The sequence below is a fragment of the Lemur catta genome, chromosome 1 (genome assembly GCF_020740605.2).
Source record: "Lemur catta isolate mLemCat1 chromosome 1, mLemCat1.pri, whole genome shotgun sequence".
Lineage (NCBI taxonomy): Eukaryota > Metazoa > Chordata > Mammalia > Primates > Lemuridae > Lemur > Lemur catta.
In genome coordinates this window covers 218958333-218984155 of record NC_059128.1, presented here as the reverse complement: position 1 = coordinate 218984155, position 25823 = coordinate 218958333, and the positions used below count along the sequence as shown (strand labels likewise).

General features: G+C 33.9%; 1 protein-coding gene across 9 annotated transcripts in view; it reads right to left on the bottom strand.

Annotated features, from left to right (window-relative positions):
* The window catches only part of DLG1 (discs large MAGUK scaffold protein 1), a 276957-nt gene that overhangs the window by 75773 nt on the left and 175361 nt on the right, over positions 1 to 25823 (bottom strand). For all 9 annotated transcript variants that reach the window (XM_045539998.1, XM_045539999.1, XM_045540001.1 and 6 more), the window contains 2 exons: positions 17723 to 17843; positions 13048 to 13204 (listed from right to left, as the gene is read on the bottom strand). In XM_045539998.1, the coding sequence (XP_045395954.1) occupies positions 13048 to 13204; positions 17723 to 17843 (278 nt within the window). The remainder of the gene's footprint in view (positions 1 to 13047; positions 13205 to 17722; positions 17844 to 25823) is intronic.

Sequence of the window (25823 nt, the reverse complement as noted above, 5' to 3'; positions counted from 1 at the left end):
ATTCCTCCCTCAATTACTAAGACTTAAAAAGACCACAAATCACCTCCTCTCAGGACATCTGCTCTTTTCGAGCCTGTCTACTATTCTTCTGAGAGTGTACTTTTGCTTTCAATCTTTCAATAAAAAGCTGCTTGCTCGGCTTACATGGTGTGTCCTGAAATTCTTTTCTCCCAAAGATCACCAAGAACCTGGAAAAATCTCCATTCGGAGGCTTCTAACATAGTCGTCTGTGTTTGGCTTCTTTCACTTAGCATGTTTTCAAGGTTCATCCTTGTAGCATGTAACAGTGCTTTATTTCTTATCATCGCTCCATTAAAATCCATTAAAAATGGATATGGCATTTTGTTTACTTCCTTAAATTTATATCTAAATATTTCATTCTTTTTGATGGTACTGTAAATAAAACTTTTCTTAATCTCACTTTTGGGTTGCTCAATGGTGGTATACAGAAATATAACTGATTTTTGTACAGTGACTCTCTACCCTGCAACCTTGCTGAACTCATTTATTGGCTTTGATAGTGGTTTTTTTTTTTTTTTTGAGACAGGGTCTTACTCTGTTGCCCAGGCTAGTGTGCAGTGGTGTCACCATAGCTCACCATACCTCAAATTCCTGGCCTTAAGCAATCCTCCCACCTTGGCCTCCTAAAGTGCTGGGATTACCGGTGTGAGCCACTATGTCCGGCCTCTGATAGATTTTTTGTTGTTGTATTTCTTAAGATTTTCTATATACAAGATTATATCTATAAACAGAAAGTTTCCTTTTTTCCTTCTTACTCTAGAAGCCTTTTATTTCTTTCTCTTGCCTAACTGATAGAACCTCCAGTACAATGTTGAATCAAGCAGACATCCTTGTCTTGTTCCTGATTTTAGAAAGAAAGCTTTCAGTCTTTCACCATTTAGTATGATATCAAGCTATTGGTTTCTCAAAGATACCTTTTATCAGACTAAGGAAGTCTTTTATCCTGAGAAGGTGTTGGTTTATGACAATTACTTTTTCTGGGCCTACTGAGATATCATGTGTTTTATGCCTTTTATTCTATTAAGATGGTATTTTACTTTGACTGGTTTTTCTATGTTGACCCCATCATGCATTCCTTTGATAAATTCCACTTGGTTATGGCATATAATCCTTTTTTAATGCTGCTGGATCCAGTTAGTTTGTTGAGGGTTTTTACATCTATCTTCATAAGAGATAGTGATTTGCAATTTCCTTTTCTTGTGATGTCTTTATCTAGTTTGGTATAAGGATAATACTGGCCACAAAGAATGAGTTGGGAAGTGTTCCTCAGGTTTCTAACATTTTAGAAAAGAGTTTATGAATGACTGGTGTTAATTCTTCTTTAAATGTTTGGCAGAATGCACCAATGAAGCCATCTGATCCTGGGCTTTTTCCATTGTGGGAAGTTTTAAATTACTAATTCAATCTCCTTACTTGTTATAGGACTATTCAGATTTTCTATTTCTTCTTCAGTCAGTTTCAATAGTTTATGTTTTTTTTAGAAATTTATCAATAATTATGTAACATATATAACTATATAACATCATATATAACTATATAATGATATACATATTATATCTGTTGCATTTAGAAACAATTTTTGTCTTAAGGTCTACTTTGATATTAGTATAGCCAGTGTAGGTGTCTTTTGGTTTCTGTTTGTGTAATATATCTTTTCCAACCTTTTACTTTGTGTCTTTAAAGTGTCTTTCTTGCAGACAGCATAAAGTTGGATTCTGGGGTTTTTTTTTTTTTTTGAGACAGAGCCTTGCTCTGTCACTCTGAGTAGAGTGCAGTGATGTCATCATAGCTTACTGCAACTTCAAACTCCTGGGCTCAAGCAATCCTCCTGCCTCAGCCTCCCAAGTAGCTGGGACTACAGGTGTGTGCCACGATGCCCAGCTAATTTTCCTATTTTTAGTAGTGACAGGATCTCATTTTTGCTCAGACTGGTCTTGAACTCCTGAGCTCAAGCAATCCTCCCGCCCAGGTGAGAGCCACCACGCCTGGCAGATTCTGTTTTTTAATCTACTCTACCAATCTTTTCTTTTTAACTGGAGTGCTTAATCTATTTACATGTAATGTAATTACTGATAATGTAGGAATTTTGTCATTCATTTTGCTATGTTTTCTTTATGTCTAATGCCTTCTTTGTGTCTCTATTTCTCCATTACTGCCTTCTTTTGTGTTAAATAGATATTTTCTACTGTACCATTTTAATTCCGATGTCATTTCTTTTACTACATATATTTTCAGTCATTTTCTTAGTGACTGCCTTGCATTATAGTTAACATTTTGTAAGAATCTAGTTTGAATTATACCAGCTTGATTTCAGTAGCATATAAAATCTCTGCTCGTATATGACTGTCCTCTTCACCTGCTTTGTGATGGTACTGTCACATTAATTACATCTTTGTGCAATGTGTGCTCATCAACATTGATTTAAATTATTGCTTTATTCAGTTGTTTTTAAAATCTGACTGGAGAAAAAAAAGTTACAAATAAAATAATACCCTTAATGCTGTTTTATATTTACCTATGTAGTTACCTTTACTGATGTTATTTCTTCATGTGGATTTGAGTTACTGTCTAGTGTCTTTTCATTTTAGCTTGAAGTATTTCTTATAAGGCAGGTTTTCTAGAGATGAACTCCCTCAGCTTTTGTTTATCTGGGAATGTCCTGATTTCTGCTTTGTTTCCAAAGAACAGTTTGGCTAGATATAGAATTCAACAGATTTTTTTTTTTCTTTCAGACCTCTGAATATGCCATCTCACTGTTTTATGGCCTCCATGGTTTCTGATGGGAAATCAGCTGCTGATCTCAATTGAGGATCTCTTGCATGTGATAAGTCATTTCTTTTTTGCTGCTTTCAAGATCCTCTGTCTTTGGTTTTTGACAGTTTGATTATAATACGTCTATGGTGTGGATCTCTTCAAGTTTATTCTACTTGAGGGTCACTGAGATTCTTGGATGTGTATGTTAATGTTTTTCATCAAATTATGGAAGCTTTGGGCCATTATTTATTCAAATACTTTTTTCTGCCCCTTTCTCTATTTTTTCCATCCTTCAGGCAATCACATTATACATATGCTGGTATATTTGATGGTATCCTATAGGTCTTTGAGGCTCTGTTAATTTTTCTTCATTCTTCTTTTTCTTTCAGTTCTTTATCCTGGAAATCTCAACTGACCCATCTTCAAGTTTTCTGATTCTTTCTTCTGCCAGTTATTTTCTTTTGTTGACCCTGTCTGGAGAATTTTTCATTTCAGTTATTGTACTTTTCAACTCTAGAATTTCTATTTGGTTCTTATTTATAACTTCTATCTCTTCGCTGATATTCTATACTTGGTGAGAGACATTGTTCCCATACTTTTCTTTCACTCTTCAGGATGGTTTTAATTCTTTGAACATATGTAAAATACTGGATTTAAAGTCTTTGTCTAGTAAGTCTAATGTCTAGGCTTCCCGGCAAGTGGACTGGCAAGGGTAAGGACCTACAGGAAGTCAATAGGTCCTTCCCATCTCCAAAACCCAGTTCTCTGTAGTGGCGATAATGGCAGTTGTGGAGGCTGCTGTGGCTAGGGCAGCAGCTTAGCCCACCCTGGGCGGGGCAGAGGCCTTGGTGGAATTTTGATCCTCTGCCAGACACATACCAAGAGGAGGTGAAGGGTCGTGTCTCTCGAAGATAAGATGAATATTCTCAAGAAGCTGGATGAAGGTGTGAGTCAGACGGAAGTGTGCTGCCTTTTTGGTGTTAATCAGTTAGCTGTGCTCACCATTAAGAAAAACAAGAGGGCCACTGGGCCAGCGTGGAGAGTATGTCACTCATTTGCTCTAAGCTGCTCTGCATTTCCTAGGGATAATTTCTATTGATTACCTTTTTCTCCTTTGTATGGGCCATACTTTCTTCTTTTTCTTCATGTCTCATTTTTTTGTTGAAAACTGGACATTTAAAATAAATACAATGTGGGCAACTCTAGACATCAGATATGTCTCCCTGTCCAGGGCTTGTTGTTATTTGTCATAGCTGTTGTTTAGTGACTCTTAATTTTAAAAAGTCAGCATTCCTTGTATGTGGCCACTGAAGTCTCTGATTGGTTAGGTTAGTGGTTAGTTAATGGTTGTACAGATATTTCCTTAAATGCTTGCAACTAATAAGTCTTGCATTCTTTGCCAAGGGGTCTGTCTGCATGTTGGGGGCCTGCCTTCAATACTCAGATAAGCAGTTGATAACTCCGCCTTAATCTTTGCTTCCTGCTTGCAGAGAACCTCATGTTCAGCCAGAGATGAGAGTTTAAGGCCTCTTCATATCTTTCCAGAGCATGTACACAATCATGAACATGTACATGGTCTTCTAGGTTTTAAGGAATATATTGGAGGTTTTCAAAGGTCCTCTGGAGAACTCATTCCCCAGCTTTTCCTTTTAAGCTTTTTGATTAGTCTACTGTTTGTCTCAGCATGTTGCCTGAGATACTGATAACAGTTGAGGGAAACATAAGAAAAGATATTCAAAACTAACCTAAATTGTTTTGACAATTACCCCAGGGGAAAAGACTTTCTGTACAAAGGAACCTCTTGAATCAGGTCAAATACAGACAGCCTTGCAAACAGGATATTCCAGGAACCACCAGAGAGGTCAAAACCACCTCTGGCAATCAGGCTGTGAAAGAGTTCCACCCTATATTCTATTCTCTCCAGTGACTGCCAGGTTATTGGCTTTCACTGAAAAGTGTGGGTTGTTAATTTTTCAAGGCTACTGTGATACTGTAGAGCAAAGGATGGGACCAAGACAAGTAATATCTCATTTATAGTGTTTTAAAGTGTGGTATTCTACACATGTAATAGATCTAGATTATAAAAGCTTCTTTATTCAACAAAATTGAAATTTCAAAGGCAATTTTTATAAAAATTATTTATTTCCTTGCTTTTTCAAATAACTTATACTTTCCTCAGTAATGTGGGTTATCATCAAGAATATCAATAATAGAGTTGTCTTTGGAACAGTGGTTCTCAAAGTTTATTTCCAGAAGTAGCAACATTAACATCAACTGCTCATGGAAACTTGTTAGAAATGCAAATTTTCAGGTCTCAACAAAGTCCTACTCAATCAGAAACATTGGAAATAGAGTCCAGGAATCTCTTTTAACAAGGCCTCTAGGTGATCCTGATACAAGCTTACATTTGAAAACTGCTAAATTTTGTCTAATGAGATACTTAAATGTGTTTGTTCTAGGGTTTTATTTTGGTTTTGTTTAGTTTAGAGTAACTTTTCTTATGTTTTTCTCTTGCTCCTAAAGCTCTTCTCTATTGTTCTCAGGGCATTTCCCTACAGCAGCTTAGTAAGCATTAAAATTCTAAGGTTACTGATGGATACTGCCAAACATAATGCTGTATTTAATTATACTCACATTAGGATGAGCAGCAGAACTGAGATTAAAAGGGTTTCTAGACACAAGGCTTTCAGTGCTAAAACCAGGAAAGTTCTGGGTGTACCAGGTTTTATTGGTTGGCCTAACACACTTCAGCAGTGTGTCAGTGTCCCATATAAAGTGATCCCACATGGACAATTTAAAAAAATCTATTTTTGCTTTGAGTTTCTCACACTGAAATAAAAATTTACTTTGACACAAGATGTAAAGTGAGGCTCTAAGCTAATTTTATTCCTCTGAATAACTTGCTAATTTGTCCAGCAACATTTATTTTTTTAAAAAATCCATTCCTTTACCATTCATTTGTCCTTATCACACTGTAACATTTTAAAAAATTAAATTACAGGCTGGGCATGGTGGCCCACGCCTGTAATCCCAGCACTTTGGGAGGCTGAGGCAGGAGGATCGTTTGAGGTTGGGGGTTCAAGACTAGCCTGGCCAACACAGCAAGACTCGTTGTCTACAAAAAGTAAAATAAAAAGAATTAGCTGGACATGGTGAAGTGTGCTGTAGTCCTGGCTACTCAGGAGGCTGAGGCAGAAAGATTGCTTGAGCCCAGGAGTTTGAGCTTGCAGCGAGCTGTGACTGTGCCAGGGCACTGCAGCCCGGGTGACAGAGTAGACCCCTGCCTCTAAAAATAAAAATAAATTAAATTACAGTGTATTTTGCAAATAATGAAATGAATTGGAACAGCTCAGCTGAAAGGATTTTGACAGCTTATACAACCATGAAACTACTCCCCCAAACAAGATATATATCTTTTCCATCTATCCACCCAGAAGGTTTCAATATGCACCTTTATAGTCAGTCCCAATCACTGGCAACCATTTTCTGACTTCTATCAGCACAAATGAATGCTACCTGCTAATGACTACCACATAACTAGAATCATACAGTATGTGTTTTTGTGGTGTCTGTTTTGTTTTGCTCAACATGATTATTTCTTAAAGACATTTATATTGTTTTGTGTTTCAGTAGTTTGTTCCTTTTTATTTCTGAGTAGTATTACATTGTATAAATATACCACAATTTATTTAGCTATTTTCCTGTTGATGGAAACTTAGGTCATTTGCAGATCTGGATTATGAATAAGACCATTGTGAACATTCTTGTCAAAGTGTTTTTGTGGACATAAGCTTTCATTTCTCACGGGTGAAACCCGAATGATAAGGTTAGATGGATGTTTAACTTCTTAAAAAAATCTCCCTAAAAGTTCTTGTAGTGGTGTACCATTTTACATGCCCACCAGTAATGAATGTGAGTTGTAGACACTCCAACATCTTCACCAATGAATGTTGTTAATTTTTTTTTCTTTAGCCATTCAACTAGGTGGGATATGATATTTCATTATTTAGGCTATAAAAATTACCATTTTTATTTAGGCATAATTAATCTTTTTTAGTATACAGGTAAGAGTTTTGTGTAGTCACCACCACAATCAAAATACAGAACAGTTACATCACTCCTACCCAAATTCTTTCAAACCTCATTATTCACTGAGGTTTTTACATTTCTCTGATACCCAATGTTAAGCACCTTTTCATTTATTTATTGGCCATTCATATATCTTCTTTTATGAAATATCTGCTCAAGTCTTTTGTGTATTTTAAACTGGGTTACTTGCCTTTTTATTGTTGAAATATTTATATATTTAGATACAAGTATTTTGTGAGATGTATGCACTGAGAATATTTTTTACCACTGTGTGGTTTGCCTATTTGGTTTTTTAATGGCATCTTTTTTATGGTTAGCGTTTTACATATCTTGTCCAAGTAATCGTTGCCTACCCTAGGCTTGCAAGGATATTCTCCAATGTTTTCTTCTACGAAGATTATGTTTCTGGGTTTTACATTTGTTTTATATTCCATCTAGAATTAAGTTTTCTGTCAGGAGTAAGACTGGTTTAGGTTCATGTTTTTACACACAGATAGCTAGTTGTTCCAGCACCATTTGTTAAAAAGACTTTCCCTTCTCTATTGAACTGGCTTGGCTCTTTGGTCCTATTTAAGAAATTTGTCTAATCCAAGTTCACTAAGGTTTTCCTGCATGTTTTCTTTTAGATGTTTAGTTCTACAATCCTTTTCAAGTTCACTTTTGTATATGGTGTAAGGACTGAGATGATTCTTCTTTTCTTTTTTTTCTACTTAAACTATCAATTATAGAAGAGAGTCTTTAAATCTCCAACTGTGATTGCAGATTTGTCCATTTCTCTTCTTAGTTCTGACAATTTTTACTTCATGTACTTTGAAAAGATTATTAGGTGCATGTACACTTTAGGATTGTTATGTCTTCTGGATGAAATGAAACATATCTAGAATAACATTGTCTTAAATTCAATTTTGTCTCATATTAGTACAGTAGCTTCAGTATGCTGTTTACATGGTATACTTTCTTTCACTCTCTTACTCACAACACATTTGTCTTTAAAGTGAATTTCTGAAAAGTAGTATATAGTTGGGTCTTGCTTTTCTGAACCAGCTGACAATTTCTGCATCTTAATTAGAACACTTATTGTAATGTAATTTTTAATATAGTTGGGTTTCAATCTCACATCTTGGTATTGCTTATTATTTACCTGGTCTGGTCTTCCTTTCCTGTCTTTGTGTAAAGCATATATTTTTTTCAGTATTTCATTTGATCTCCTGTACTGATTTTTTACAATTATAACTCTTAAAGCAGTTTTAGTGCTTCAGCTATGGATTATAATACATAACTATAGTTATAACAGTCTACTTTCCAAAAAATTTATACCGCTTCACAAACTGTGTAAGAAACAACTATATAATTTCCATCTTTCCTTTCAATTTGTGTGCTAGAGGTCTTCTATTTTAGTTCTACATATGTTATAACACCCATGACACATTGCTATTTTTTTCTGTTTTAAACAGCCAATAGTCTTATAATAAAATATATAAACTTTTTCTTAAAAGTTAAAAAATACATCTTTTATATTTATTCAGGTTATTTACCCTTTCTGTTTTTTCTAATTCCCTTCTGCAGGTCTGGGGTTCTGTCTGGTGTAATTTCTCTTCAACCACAACAATTTCTTTAGTATTTCTTGTAGATCTGCAGAGATAATTTTTCTCCACAACTATTTGCTTGAAAATGTCTTTATTTCATTTTCATTTCTGATGAATAATTTCACTGAATACGAGTCTATGGTAACTTTTGTTTCTTTCAGCACTTTGAAGATATCATTCAATTGAATTATGCCTTCTACTGTTCCTAGTGAGAAGTCAGCAGTCATTTACATTATTGTTCCTCTGTATGTAATGTGTTGTTTTTATCCCTACTTTTAAGATATGCTCTTTAGCACAGGTTTCTAGTACTTTGATTATGATGTATCTAAGTTTGGTTTTCTATGTATGTATCCTGCCTGGGTTTGCTGAGCTTCATAGATTATGTGGGTTGTTACGTTTTACTGGTTTGGAAAGTTCTTTGTCATTATTTCCTCTTTGACATTGTTCCATAGATATTATATGCTCTACCTTGTCTTTTCCTTCCAATTCTTTTTTCTCTCCTCACTTGAAGTTTCTGTTTGGAAATTTTCTTTGATTTATGTTCAAGTTCACTGATTCTTTCCTCTGTTAATTCCAATGTCCTATTAAGTCTTTCAAACAAAATTTTTATTTCTGATAGATTTTCCTTTTCTAGCCCATTTCTATGTAATTCATTTTCTGTGCTTCTGTGTCTTTGTTGAAATTCTCTAATCTCTTCATCCACATTGTCTACCATTAACTCTGGATTCTTAGCATTTTTATCATCAACATCATCATGATTTTATCATAATTATTTTAAAGTCTTTTCTGATATATTTGACATCTGGTCTTCTCTTGATTTACTTCGATTGATTGCTTTCTGTCTTTCCAAAAAATTATTTTTTCCTTCTTTGCATGTATTGCAATTTTTAATTATAAAGTAGACACTGTACGTAAAATAACAGTAGAGACCAAGGCAAATAATATTTACTTCCAGAAGAGGGAATAATCCATGTGTCTGGCCTCTAGGGTCAGGAGCTGCTTCAGTATGGTCTATAGTTGAACCACAACTGGATTTTGTTGCAGCTTTAATTTAGTTTAGTTTAAAATGTTTTGAGAATGGGATCAAGACTTTCCTTCTGAGGGGCGTACAGTGTAAGAACTGATGAGATTCAAGAGAGCTCATGTTTTATAGCTGAGCCACCCACTTTCAAAACTCTATGCTTTATAACCCTGCTGCCAGCTACCTGGATTGCTGGTTAAGTTCTCTCTGCTCTCTAGATCTGCTTTAGGCTTTCTGCATTTTGGAAGATCGCTCTCTCTCTTTCCACATTGCCTTAGAGGGCTTTATCTCAACTCTCTTGCACCATTCCCACTCTTCCTGTTCATTTTCATAAATCTTTTGCCCAGGGTTCTCCTACATTTAGTGGGCAGTTGCCTTGTATTTAGGGATGCCCTATATGATTCAGGACTGATTCTCTCTCAATTCTCCTCTCTTGGCCCTTGAACTTTGGTTTATTGCCTCTCAGTTTGGCAGGCAAGTGTAGACTTGCCTTGTGGCTTCTCAGAATTGTTATCTGTTTCACTAGTCCGTAAGAGGCAATTACACGTTTGGTAAAGTTTTGGCTGATATCTCCCTACCCCTGTCTACTCCTTCTCTTCTTCCCACCACTCTGCCAAAGATGAAAGCTGCTGCCATGGGTGTCTTCTCTCTTAGTTACTTTCTGGACATTAGCTCACTAGGTCTCTTTGAATCCTTAGTTCTCTGATGGGTTTAGTTTTTCTAAACTTATCCAGATTGTTTTGGTTGTTAGGGTAAGAGTGATGGTCTCTTGAGACTTTCTACATTCTAACACCATAACTATATTCTATTTCTGCATGCTAACACCATAACTAGGTTCTATTGCTTTACAAATCTGTTCCAATAATCACTATTTGTGTGTAGTACTATGCTTTTTAAATTGTTGTAGCCTTAAACATAAGTACAGTTGCCATTTAGTTGAAGTGCAAATTAAAAATTTTCTTTATTTTCTAAGACTGTAATACTATAATCTTTAATAAAGTATTGCTACATATTAGAAGACTTCAGTGCACAAGAGTTATTTTCATTCAAACACCAGGTGGTTGCACCATGATCCCAGAACAATTAAAATAAATATAGGTTTCTACTTCTTTTGTAAATAATCAGTCAACCATCTTTCTGTCCTGGATTCAGTCTCTCCTTGAACTATAAAGGATCCTCAAATGGATAGGATGCAGAAATATGTTGATACTTCTAAGTCAGAAGGTCATATCGTAAGAAAGACTGGTCTGAAAACTATATAAAGTTATGCAGTTCACATTTCTGGAATGCTTTCCTATCATGTTCCAGCCATATTTATCTTCAGTTTGAGGAGTATTTTCTTTTTTTTCCTTTATATTTTGTAGTTGAAAAGGCTTCTATTGATTTATGTTGAGGAAATGATTTAAAATGGTTAACAATACTGAACAGCACTATTGATCCAGGATATAAGGTTTGCCTCTATATCTCAAATCCTAAAGTTTCAGAAAGCATTACCTTACACTTTTTAATTAAAAACAAAACAGCACAGCATAACTGAGTGGTTATGGTAAATCCTCTCTGTACCATTTTAGCTATTATTTGCTACTACAGGCAAATTAACCTCTAAATCTTATTTTTCTCATAGGAAAAATGATGATAAGAATGATACCCCTGGAGTCCACCACAAGCAACATAAAATATTTCACTGGAGCACTACTCCCCAATTCAGACACCACTGATTGCTGCAAAAAACGTAAATAAAGCACTACTGAACATAAGCTCACAATCCAAAATTTAGAACGTGAGAAAACAATTCACCATGAGGCACAATAAAATATCATGTATTAGACAGCGATGAACTCCAGAAAACAGAATTACTATATATAAAAATAAAGTAAGTATGTTTAACAGAAAAACCTAATAATCAAAACCACCAAGGCAGTTGGAAAAAGAATCAGAAGGAATATTTAGGAAAAAATGGTATTTTGAAATTACAATCTTAGTTTGACTTAAAGACAAGATTAGATACAGATCAAGAAAATTTATAAACAAGAAAACAGACCTAAAGAAATGACTAAAATGAAGTACAAGGAGACAGAGTTGATAAATATAAAATTGGAGTTAAAAGACACAAAACAGAATGATAACATCCACTCACAGTTGTTCAAGAAGGACAGAATACATATAACGTGGGAGAGGCAAAATGTGAGAAGACAATGGCTAAGAAGTTTCCAGAATTGATGAAAGACATGACTCCTCTGATTCAATAAGCATAATGAATCCCAAATAGAATAAATAAAATGTTAGACGTAGACATAGTTTCACATTTTAGTGAAACTACAACATACCAAAGACAGAGATCTTAAAAGCAACCAGTGAAAAAAACCCAAATTACCCACAAACAAGACAGAGAGCAGACCTTTTGTATTAAATAGCAATAAGCAAGCCAGACAGCATAAAATCATATTTTCAAAGTACTGAGAGACAAAAGCTGTCAACCTATGATCTAGGATTCAATTAAATTTACAAGTGAAGTAAAATAAAGATATTTTTAGATAAAGTCTAAGAATATTTACCATTAAGAAACCACTGTTGAAAAAACAAACCATGGGCTCTCACTAAAATGTATTTTGCTATTTGAGGGACATTTTTGCTTTTTACAGAGTTCTGTAGCACATAGAGGATAGAAGCTAGAGAAGCTAAATTTTCTACAATAAGCAAGACAGTCCAATACAACAAGTAAATGTCCAATCCAAATGCTCATTACTGATCCACTGAGAAACACAGAAAAGAGAATATACAATTAGAATGATAAACAAACAAAAACTGTATACCATGTGAGTTGGCTGTTAAAAAACAAAAATAAAAATGACTAAATTTGGGAGTATAAAAATGAAACAGAAATAAAATAGAAAGAGCATGATTAGAATTAAAGCTTCCTAAGGCCAGTGTGTCATAGTAGACCTATAGATCAGTTTTAGTGTAAAAACTGTGTGGGTAATTGCAACATAAGCACACAAATTTATAATAAAAAGAGAAGAAAAGATGAGGGAAATCAAGCAAAAAAGATCAGAAAGCCACATGAATATCAGAAAATACATATTCTACGACTAAAACCATTATTATAAAGAGAGTCACTATATAATTATATATACCTAATAACAGTTTCAAAAGATGTAAAGAAAAAGCTAATGCTACAAGGACAAACTGCTAAAACCACCATCATTTTGGACAACTTTAAAAACCTTTTTTCACAACAGATCAGGCAAACAGATTAAAATATAAAGTAGTATATGCAAGCAACAAGCTTACGTTACTAGTACACAGAGAGAACCTTGCAGTCAACAAATAGAGAATTAATACTTCCCTCAAGCACATTTATAAAACTGACCTCTTTTAAGAATATCAAACTATCAAAAGAAAATCTATCATCCAGAAAATGTTCTCTGACAACACTATAATTCTACAAGATTTAAAATGTTAAGAAGGTAACTAAGATATACCCATAATTTTATGATATAAAAAATAAAAAAAACATTTTTAACAATTAATAGGTCATAGTGAAAATAATAAATTATCTTGATTAACATATCTTACCGATATAATACGATCTCCTTTTCTGAGCTCTCCACTTAGATCAGCGGGTCCTCCAGCCAAGATAAAGGAAATAAATATTCCTTCTCCATCCTCACCTCCTACAATGTTGAAACCAAGGCCTGTTGAACCACGATGAAGAACAACTTTTCTAGGTTCCCTGAAGATTAAAAAAAATTTATTTATACCTTGGAAATTTTACATAAAACCTGACATTCTATCAATGAGAACTACTTGTTAATAACTCTTACATTACCAAACTATAAAGAAAGCTAGATGAAATATAAACAGTTTTTCCAAAACAGTGGGATAAAGAGATTCTTTGTAAGCCTAGAAGTTAGGCTTAGAAATCAAATGGAAAAACATCTAATCTTATATAAAAGCTAAAAACCTGTGTTATAAAATAAAAATTAAACCAAAACAAAAAGGAAAAAAATAATGTGGAAATTAAAGAAATAATAATTTAAAGAGCCTATCAAGAAATATATATAATATTCATGAAAAGTTGTTGTACACACTTTATTGCCTACAAAACAGTCACTACCCCTGCTACTGCTTAGATGATTAAAAGCCGCTATCCATTTGTTTTAGAGAAGGTAGGTACTTTCTCCAGTCTCAAGGGGATGAATCATAATTAACCTAAACAAGTCACGGCAATCTCATTCTTCTTTGCTATGGTGAGGGTGTGGCCCCAATCTGACCTCTAATAAATGAAGGGAAATTTTACTGTCATTTCCCAAAGAAAGACAGACCCTAACAAGGACAAACCACTTTTTTAGCTATCCTCCCCCCCTCAAAAAACCTACACACAAACTATGGGTTTGGACACATTACCATTATGAATGTGAAATCAAGAGTATACCAGAGACACTACAGGCCTAAAGTTGTTATAAGAACCTTGGAATTTCCCATACCACTATCAGTGACTTATTTATTAATGATTGCTTTTCATCAATTGTAAAATGCACCTATTTCTTTCCTCACATTTAAAATCTCTGATGGCAGGGCACAGTAGCTTATGCCTGTAATCCTAGCACTTTGGGAGGCTGAGGCAGGAGGATTACTTGAGGCCAAGATTCAAGACCAGCCTGAGTAACATAGTGAGATCCCCCATCTCTACAAAAAAAATTAAAAAATTTAGCTGGATGTGGTGGCATATGCCTGTAGTCCCAGCTGCTCAGGAGGCTGAGGCAGGAGGATTGCTTGGGCCCAGGCACTGGAGGTTGCAGTGAGCTACGATGGTGCTACTATACTCTAGTTCAGGCAAAAGAGTGAAACCGTCTCAAAATAATAAATAAATAAATAAATCTCTGAAATACATCTTACTATTGATAATTTCTTTCACAACTGCTGTCAGTTATACATAGTTGTGTGAAAACCATTCATACCTTCTAGTAGTATTTTGAAACTGCTAGCAGCAGATTATTTTAGATTTGATGAAATACAGAATATCATTTGAGATTATATTTTAAAAATATAATCTGATTTTTCTAAAACATTACAGAAAGCTATTGATCACAAAAGCCTTAACAGAGTTAAATATTTTTTAAAAATGAATTTTAGGGCTCCTTCCATATAATGTGCAATTAATCTTCTTAAAGCTTTGTCTTCTCAAAACTTAAATAGTATTTTCTAGTCAGACATATGTATTTCATCATCATTATTCAACTTTGCCTTCTCACTTACAGGGTTCACAAAATTGTATTTTGTCAAAAATAGCAAAACTAAGAAATATATTGCTTAGGAAAATAGTTTAATAGATATATACACACATATGAAGAAAAAAAGGTGAGAATAAACACAAAACTCAGGAAAGCAGTTAATTTAGGGGAGGCAGTATAGGAAAAGCAGGGTAGAATAAGGGGCACAGACAGGTTTTGCTATATTGGTGATGTTTTATTTCCTATGTTAGATTGTGCATTCATGCTTTAGGGCTTTTTCCGTGTTTTAAAATATATGTATGTTTGAATTATAATTTTATATCAGTAAATAATGATTTAAAAATGCCCTCCTGAAATCCAACAATATTCCAGAGGAAAATACATTCTGATTTCCAAATAATATAAGCACATGAAAAGATGTTCAATACCAATAATCACTAGGGAAATACAAATCAACACCACAAGAGACTTTACACTTACTAGGATGGCTATTAAAAAAACACAAAAAACAGAAAGTAACAAGTGTTGGTGAGAATGTGGAAAAACTGGAACTCTCATATATTACTGATGGAAATGTAAAATGGTACTACCACTATGGAAAATAGTTTGGTGGTTCCTCAAAAAGCTAACAGAGTTACCGTATGAACCAACAATTCTACCCTTAGGTATTTATCCTAAGTAACTGAAAGCAGGAACTTGAACAGATACTTGTATGCCAATGTTTATCACAGTATTATTCACAATAGCCAAAAGGTGGAAATAACTCACATGTTCACCAACATATGGGTAAGCAAAATGTGCTACATACACACAATGGAATACTATTCAGTCATAAAAAGGAATTCTGAGACATGCTACAATATGCGTGAACCTTGAAAACATTATGCTATGTGAAATAAGTCAGTCACAAATGGACATATATTGTATGGTTTCACTTATATAAACTGTCTAGAATAGGCAAATTCATAGATACAGAAAACAGATTAGAGGTTACCAGGGGCTGGGAGGACAGTGGGATGGGGAGTTATTGCTTAATGGTTACAGAATTTGTTTGAGGTGATGAAAGGCAGTGATGGTTGCACAAAATTGTGAATGCAATTAATGACATTGAATTGTACACTTAAAAATAATTAAAATGTCAAAGTTTATATTATATATATTTTACCACAATTTTAAAAAATTGATATAATATATCAAAGATTGTTGACTTGTATACTTTAAATGGGTGAAATTTATGGCATGTAAATCATATCTCAATAAAGCTGTTAAAAATGAACTTTAGAACCATCAAAGTGTTTGTATGTTGTATTTTGTTTGTTTTGGTAAAATGAGATAACTACTAAAAGACTGTTTAGGGTCAAATTGTGGAGAACTTCTAATGTTTGGTCGAAGATTTTTGTATTTCATTATTTGGGCAAAGTAGTGAGATTATCGAAAGGGAGTGATAAAAACACACACCATTTTAAGAAGACATATCCAGTAATCAACCATCTGATTTTCATAGGATAGAAACAGGGAGACCTGTTGTATAATAATACTTCAAAACCCAATACAATATTCTAGACAAGAGATATAAGTGAAGAAGGATGAGGGACAGCAATAAAGGTACAAATACAACTTATTTTTTTAATTTGTAAAATACGCAAAGAGATTGGAGAAAAGACTAGACAGGCCATTACCTATTTTTCTTCTTTGCTGCCTTAAAAAGGCACTATTAGCAAGTAACAAAAATAAACTGCCATGAAAAATCAGTCTAGGAGCACTGCCTAAAGACTAACAGCCTTGAATATTCAAATCACAAACAAAAAGGAACACCATTTTTTCTACTAGTTTTCATTCCAAACACAATTACTGAGCACCTATTGTGTTTCCAACCTTGTGAACTCTTAAAGAAGAGAAAAAAGACAAACACTCTTATTTGTCCTTAAGGGGATCACTGCCTACAATTAGGAGTCTGATAAGTAAAGAATAATTAAAATTACAAGGTTCAAAAATAAAAATGCTAACAAAAATGCCATAATAAAAACATAAGAGAAGACATTAATTGGCACACATTTAATGTTAAATGTTATAATTAATATGAAATACTTCTCCAAATTATGAAAGCAAACTATACATCGTTTCTTATTACTATATTGAATATATGTGAAAAAGATCTAAAATATTTTCACCAATTTTTTTCTATGTAATTAGAATTATTTGAGACTAGGTTGGGCAAAGCGGCTCATGCCTGTAATCCTAAGTGCTTTGTGAGGCCGATGTGGTAGGATTTCATGAGGCCAGGAGTTCAAGATCAGCCTGGATGACATAGTGAGATCTTGTCTCTACAAAAAAATAATATAATAAAAAAAAAATTAGCCAGGTGCGGTGGTGCACACTTGTAGTCCCAGCTACTCAGGAAGCTGTGGTGGGAAGATTGCTTCAGGCCAGGGTTTGGAGGCTGCAGTGAGCTACAGTTGTGCCACTGCACTCCAGCCTGTGCAACACAGCAAGACCCTGTCTCAAAAAAGAAAAAAACAAAAAAAACAATTTTGGGGGGCTAAAAAGGCAATGTTAATCTAAAAACTTCAGTGTGTTAAGTAATGTCAGATGAAAGTAAATTTTACATGTCTGGATATCAAGGATATATATCAAACAAAATAAATACTACTTGTTGAATTCCAAACATGAATCAAATTGCTATAATATTTATGGTACCTATTAGATAAGGAATATATAAAAAGTTAGTTTAAAATATGCCTAAGTATATTCTTAACTTAGTTTCTCTAAGTTAATTTCTAAGGATAATGTACCAAGCCTTAGAAAAAAGCAATATTAAAAGAAAAGGAGCTGTAATTTATTTACAATATAAAATATTTTTATATTCTGGGCTCTTCAATGAATCCTCCAATGAAAAAAATTAAAGTTTATCAACTGTTAATAAATGTTTTTATCCTAAAAACTGTGGCTCTCTTATGTGGCTGATTAAAATTTAATAGCTGAGTTTCTGTAAGGAAGATGAATGTTAAGTTTCTTACCTTGTAATTTCATCATCTCCAAGCACTGCTTTAGAAACTGGTGAGTATCTGGCTGGTGATGCTGGTGTCTGGCCCAAGTAGGGAGATGGACTAACATGGTTATCAACAGGCTGAGGAGAAGCTTCAAAACAAAGAAAGTGAAAAATACTTCAAAAATAAAACAAGTCATTCAGTATCCCATTTATCGATTATAAATTTTAAAGTTAATGTATAACTCATACCCATTCCTTTGTATATCAGAATTTGGTAGAGAATATTTATTTATCAGCTAAAAAATTGGATGAGCTGTTTCCAGGTAAAAACTACTTTAGACACTGAGAACACTAAAGCAAACTTAGTCCATTTGGTTTCTTTTGATAAAATACAACTAAAAAGGAGTTTTATATAATACTAACTTATTCATGTAGTGAAATCCAGGAAAGGACATTTAAAAGACCATCATAGGAAAGACTAAGTAAGTCTGAAGTATGGTAACTTCATTTTTTTGAAGAGTTATTTTGCAGATTTCTATTTCAAATAATTATATATAATCAAAATTGGATTGTGAATAATGAAAACCAGAAGCTTAAAAACCAGTGCAAAAAGCCTATGTCCTTACTCCAGCTCAGATCTGTCAACCTGGTAAAAGGCAAAAATAAAAAATAAGAGAAAACTATCTATTGATTCATTTCAATGACAATAAATATCATAGGTTGTCATTCTAGCAAATGCTAAGTACATAAAATTATAAAGATATTCCTGACCATTCTTTCTAAAGACCCAGGTAAGCAATACATTTAAGTTTTAGCTTACAGATACAATATACTTGAATTATATGAATTGTTACCAAAACACACAGAAAGCAATATTTAATTTTCTTGAGGCTTTACTATGAAAAAGTTAACAAAGCATTTTAAAATTAGCTGTAATATTTATTATCAAGTATCAATCTCTTCTTTTGAATTACTGAATACCAAAATGGACAAAGCACTATGTTACCCACCGGAGGTACAAAAATGCAGGGATCATTAGTTCAAGTCACTATAGTGATTAGATAGGTGACATAAAAGAATAAAGTGATCTCAGTGAAAGGCAATAGGAAATTACTGGAACTATGGTATATTGGAAAAATGCTTGCTCTATCAAAAGGATGCAGCATCTATGCATCTCTATTTATCTGTAACCATACAAAAAGAAAAAAGTCTACAATGTCTATGATAGTACAGGGTTAAGCGATCTAGTACAATCTAGTAGATTAATAGGTTTGCAGTACCCAACAGCAATTGTTTCCTATCCAGTCCACATATAAGATGCACTTTTATATTTGAGGCAAAGGACTTTCTTCCAATGGCTCTTGCCTTTAAAGTCCAAAGTCTTTTCCTAAGTGGTATGTAAGAGTATCTGTGATTTATTAGGGAACGCATGTAGCCCTGAAGCAACAGATACTCACATGAACCTCTCTAATCACCAGCCTTTTAAAAATCTAGAGTTTACTGATTTTTTATTCTTAAATTCCTTTGCTGCATTATCATGTTTGGATGAAACAAAAAACAACTGGACAAGAAATTCAATCAAATGTTCAAGCAAGGAATTGTACCTTTTCCCTGCCATATTCAGACTTTGTCAACAAATCCTTTCTTGGGCAGTTAATCTCACATGTAAGGCATAGTATCTTAGACAGCAAGGACTAAAAATTAATGTCCCTATGAACAAAAGGACAGCCCCAAAGAAGGATCAGATAAGAGAGTGCTATTTCTTATACCCCAGACCTTACATATTAAGGTCCGCCAGTGACCTACAAAACAAGAGAGCCTAATTCATTATCCTTAGATATCAAAATTAATGACTCAAGACCTCTAAGGTTTGGGAGAAAAGCAAGGGGACAAGTTTGAAGTGAAACTGGTGACCAAATCAGAAGTTTAACAAGGCCTTTCAGCTAAAGAGAATATAAGTTAAAAGTGAGAATACATATAATGTAAAAGCATGAGATTTTAATGTCAGCAGAGAAACTACATTCTCTGTTAGATCCAATGGACTTCTTCATTTCTTTAGTAATAAAACTACTTTTATTCCTTAGTACCATATTTTGGTTATTACCCAAATAAGATTACCTTATTTTGTTACAACCACTCTTTATCTTCTATGGTTCCCAGATAACTTCTATAACCTTCTCGCTCGTTATTTCCTTTGCTAGTCTTGCCAAAAATACTTTCTATCTAGTGTACAAATTATTTTCCAACTTTGACATCTGTTCACTTGCAGGGTTGCCTCTGTAAGAAATACCCTCTCCATCCATCTGTGCTTGACAATCACTGCAAAAAAATCAAATGTGACCTAGACCTCTTTTCTGTTCTGGTAACAAGAGACAGAAAATCTTAACAGTCTTGTATCTGATAAGGAAAATGGAATCAGAACTAAAAGTCCTTTCTAACAAAAAGACTCCATGTTCAGATAAATGGCCTCAACTGGTAAATTCATTCAAACATTTACAGATGAAATAAAACCAACTTTATAAAAACTTTCAGAGAATAAAGGAAAGAAAGTATGCTTTTCAGCGCATGCTATGGAGACCAGCATAATCTCAATACCAAAAAATGCAAAGGACATTATAGGAAAGGAAAATGTCAGGGCACTATCTTAAGTTCATGCTTATGAACGTAGACATACAACATTAAACAAAATGCAAGCAGTTCAAAACCAATGGTATATAAAATATATCACGACCATATGGGTTTTTTTCACAAGTGGAAGGTTGGTTTAACATTAGAAAATCAATGTAATTTAACACATTAACAGAATAAAGGAGAAAAATCCTCTCACTAAATAAAGAATTTAATGAAATTAAAAGCTCACAAGATAAAAACTCTCCATAAACCAGGAATAAAGGTTAACTTTCTTATCTGATAAAGGATATCTACAAAAAAACCTATTGGTAATATCATACGCAACTGTGAAATACTGCTTCCCCCCTGAGTTTGTGAACATGACAGTGATATTCATTATCATTGTTTCTACCCAACATTCAACTGAAAGTCTTACCAGGGCATTAGACAAGAAAAAAGGAAATGAACAGTATAAAGGTGGGAAAGAAAGAAGTTAAACTGCCATTGTTCACAGATGACATGGCTATATACATAGACAATAAAAAAAAATCTGTAAAATATTATAAGTAATGAATTTAGCAAGACTGTTGACTAAACAATCAATATATAAATACCAGTCTTATTTCTTATACAGCAGTTAAACTTAGAAACATTTAAAAAGCAGTATCATTTATAATGGCATCTAAAACGTCAAATACCTAGGACTGAATCTAACAAAAGATTTATAAAATTCGTACTATACTATAAAAAACACTGCTGAGAGAAAGAAAAAAGGACCATAATAATTGGATAGTGATATGTTCATAGACTAGTTAAGAGACTTAGTTTTAATTTTTCCTAAATTGATCTGTAAATTTTTTTTTTTTTTTTTTTTGAGACAGAGTCTCACTTTGTTGCCCGGGTTAGAGTGAGTGCCGTGGCGTCAGCCTAGCTCACAGCAACCTCAAACTCCTGGGCTTAAGCGATCCTACTGCCTCAGCCTCCCGAGTAGCTGGGACTACAGGCATGTGCCACCATGCCCGGCTAATTTTTTGTTTTTTTCTATATATATTTTTAGTTGTCCAGATAATTTTTATTTCTATTTTTAGTAGAGACGGGGTCTCGCTCAGGCTGGTCTCGAACTCCTGACGTCGAGCGATCCACCCGCCTCGGCCTCCCAGAGGGCTAGGATTACAGGCGTGACCCACCGTGCTCGGCCTGTAAAATTTTTTGATTCTAAAATTAATAAGGAAATCCAAAGAAGATCCAACATAATCTTGAAGAATAACAAAATTGAAAGACTTACAATAACACAATTCAATACTTATTATAAAGTTATGATAATTAAGAGTGTAGTGCTGGCACAAAGACAAATAGATGAATGAAGATCCACAAATACATGGTTTCCTAAAATATAATAAAAGCACCAATGCAATTTGTGGCAGAAATGATGGTCTTTTCACAAAATGGTGCTAGATCAACTGGATATCTGTATATATTTAAAAAACTCATGTTACATGCAAAGATTAAATCAAAATTAAATGAGACCTAAATGTAAAAAGCAAACAATACAGCTCCTAGGGGTCCCTTATAACCCTGGGATAGGAAAAAATTTCAATGGGTCACTGAAAGTGTTAATCATGAAAGAAAAGACTGATAAATTGACTTCACTAAAATTAAGAAATTTAATCCATCAAAAATCCCCATTAATAGAACGAAAAAGGGAAAACAAACTTGGTGAAGACATTTGCAATAGATATTACCGATTAAAGAGTTATTTCTCAAATACGTAAAACTTCCTTCAAATCAGTAAGAAGAACAGACAAAACCAATAGAAAAATGTAATTAGAATTTGTAAGACATTGCACAGAAGATGACAGTCAAAACAATAAGCACAGACAAAAGTGATGAACATTATCAATCATCAGGAAAAACTAGTAATAAAAAAATAAAAATTCAATAATAAAATTGAGGTAACTGTATACATACTCATAATATCCATAATTAAAAAGACTGATAACACCAAGAGTTGGTGAGGATGTAGAGAAACTGGGGTATAAATTGTTTCCAATACTTTGGAAACTGGCAGTATCAATTGAAGACTAAGCATATGCTTACCCTCTAACATAGCTATCTCACTCCAAGAGAAATGAGTGCTTACACCTGATAAAGACATGTGAAAAATGTCCATAGCAGCTATATTCATAATTAATCAAAACTGGAAGTGACCCAACAATAAAATGGAAAATTTACTGTATTTTCACATAGTGGAATAATACACAGCAATTAAAAGACCACCCAAACAACCACATGGATAGATCTCACATATCTAACGTTGAGTAAAAGAAGGAAGATACAAAAAGTACAAATTGTACAAGAAATTTAAGAATAAGGTGATCTAATATATGTTTATAATATAGTAACACATATACACACAGATAGATATATATATATAAATAGGCAAATCTAATATACAAAGATCAAAGTATTACCTCTGGGTGGAATACTAATTAAGAAGGCGCTTGAGGGAGTCTTCTAGGGTGCTAGAAATGTTTTATATTTTGATCAGAAAGATAGTTACAAAGGTGCATGCATTATGCAAAAAATCATTAAGCTGAACTCTTAAAACTGGTTCCCCTTCCTGAATGTAAATTTTACTTTGATTAAAAATTAAAGAGGCTAGGCAAGGTGATTCATGCCTATAATCCCAGCACTTTGGGAGGCCAAGGTGGGAGCACCACTTGAGGCCAGGAGTTCAAGACTAGCTTGAGCAAAAGCAAAACCCCATCTCTACAAAAAATAGAAAAATTAGCTGTGCATGGTGGCATGTGCCTATAATCCCAGTTACTTGGGAGGCTGAGGCAGGAGGATCGCTTGAGCCCAGGAATTTGAGATTACAGTGAGCTATGAGGACACCACTGCACTCTAGCCTGGGAGACAGAGCAAGACTCTGTCTCAGAGAAAAAAAAAAAAAAAGGTACTGAAATACATAAAATAAGAAAGAAGACTGGAATAAATGGAGAATTATATCAACTTCATGGACAGAAAGATCCAATTCTCTCCAACCATAATCTTATAGAACTAATATTAAATTCAAATGAAAGAGTAGAAGTTAAAGTAGTGGTAAGCTAATTCTAAGTAAAAGAACAAGGGACAGTGGACTTGACCTCTCAGATTATCAGTGCTGTTTTAATTTGTATCTCTCTTCTTATGAGTAGTTGAAATACCATTTCTTACAGAGAAAATCTTTTACAGACCTTTCCCATTTTTTGACTGAGTATGTTTCTTTTTTGTTACATACGTCCTGCTCTGTTGCCCAGGCTGCAGTGCAGTAGCTATTCATGGGTACGATCATGATGTATTACAGCCCTGAACTCCTGGGCTCAAGTGATCTGCCTCCCTCAGGCTTCTGAGTAGCTGGGACTACAGGCACACACCACCACAATGGGCTTGTTTCATTTTTGATGTGATGGTGATCTTTACAGGATAGGAAAATCAGCACTTTGTGATATTAAGCAGAGAAAAGGAACGGGAGGTATCTTGAATTGTAGGAAGGTCCCTCATACCTCCTTAAGACAGGGAATGCTAAAGCATGTTTGTATGCTGATGGTAATGATCCAGGACAGAAGAGAATTTGATTATGCAAAAGAGAGAAGGGACAGCTGTAAGAGCACGACTCTTTGCAGACAAGAAATGATGATGCACAGTATACAAATGGAAGATCTGGTTTTCAATAGGAACAATGACAATTACTCTATTATAACACAAGGGAAAGCAGACTTTTGGGTTGAAGATATAGTTACATAGGTATATTTGAAAGTGGAGAGATAAGGATGCTCTCTTCTGGGTGCTTACATGAAATATAAAATGAGATCTTCAGCTATGACTGAAGAACGGATGGCAAGGAAAGGAGGTTTGAGGAGAGAGAATTCTCAGAGCAGGAGAGTAAATTAATTAGAGAAATACAGTAGGATAGCAGGCAGGAATGAGAGCTCACCTGTGTGATTTATGGTCATAAGTTAAAAGCACAATTTTGTGCTTTTTTCCAGTCATGTTCTACTTTTGCCAGTGAAGAAGCAGGGGGCAAAGGACTGGAAGACATGTGGGAAGGAAGTGAGTATGATGACAAACTATGCAATCTAAGCTTAAAATAGTGGAAAAATGGAGACAAAAGGGGGCAACAAAATGACAGTATCAAACAAATAAGGATCAAGATGAGGTTGAATTGTTAGAATAGGGTGTATGAACTGAAGGTTGTAGTCAGAGAATGGGATAACTTAAATTGAGATTTTAGAGGTGAGGAAGGTATTAATAATTATAGATAAGAAGATCTAACATATTATCTTAGAAGTAAGTAACTGAGCTCAAGTGGAGGGCAGGATATTTAGATAGCAAGAGATCAAGGAACCAAAAGCCAAGGTGTTGGATGAATCATTAGTGTGGCTTTTGGACATCACTAAGAATGACAGTGTTAATAAGAGCAAGACAGACAACGGGTCTGGCACTAAAATCTTCAGTTACTAAAGCCAGATTGATAATAGGACAGTAGACTGAATAGTCTGATAGCGAGGGCTTCAGAAAAGCTGGTATGTAAAAATCATTTATGTAAAATTTTTTAAACACAAATGCTTTTTAAAAAACATACAAATTGTTTATAAATTACATATGTAGAATAAACATGAACTGGAGTATACAACAAAATCCATAATTATAGTTGCCCAAGAAGAGAGGGGAATGGATATAGAACATAATGCTAAAGTTGAACTAGCAAGATGAACTTAAACTTTTTAATAATGGTCTATTAGTTCAGTAATAGATGGGGGAAAAACCCAATATAATCATAATCAGAGCACCAATTTTTAATCTGTGGAACAACTGTCACAAATGTATACCTGGTTGTCTAGAAGAGATAAGTAGCATTCAAAATAGGATACCTGAATTGATGAATAAAATAGCTTATTATTGAAAATGCATATTTAATCACAAAAATATACAAAGCTCTTATAGAAAGTTTGTATGCAAAACCAAGTGTATGTAAGAATTTCAAGTAAGTAGCAAAGTTCTTTTCTTTGTCATAAAGATAAGATACTAGCCCTGTCCATTAGAGAAGTTGAATACTATTAAGAAAATAATTCATTTATACTTGAATAATTAATAAATTGATGAACACATAATAAAGGTGTGTTACTGGAGGATAGTATGTAGATTTCAAAATATAATTTGTATTTAACTTATAATGATTAGTGATGGCAATGAATCTTGACAGTTCTAAAATTAGAAACATTGTAATTTACAAAATCACAAATATTTCTAAAATACTACAATTTAAAAAAGGAACATACAAAAGCAGATTACAAAGAATACATTTAAGATCTTTATTATTCACGGCTTCTTCAAACATTAACTCAAAGCCCAGAAAAAACACAGGTATCATTTTTCAACCAACACAAATTAAAAAATATATTTAAATCTCTTTTCAGCTTGTATATTTAAAAAACTGAGAATCAAATAAGAAACTTGAAAATACATAAGTACCTAAA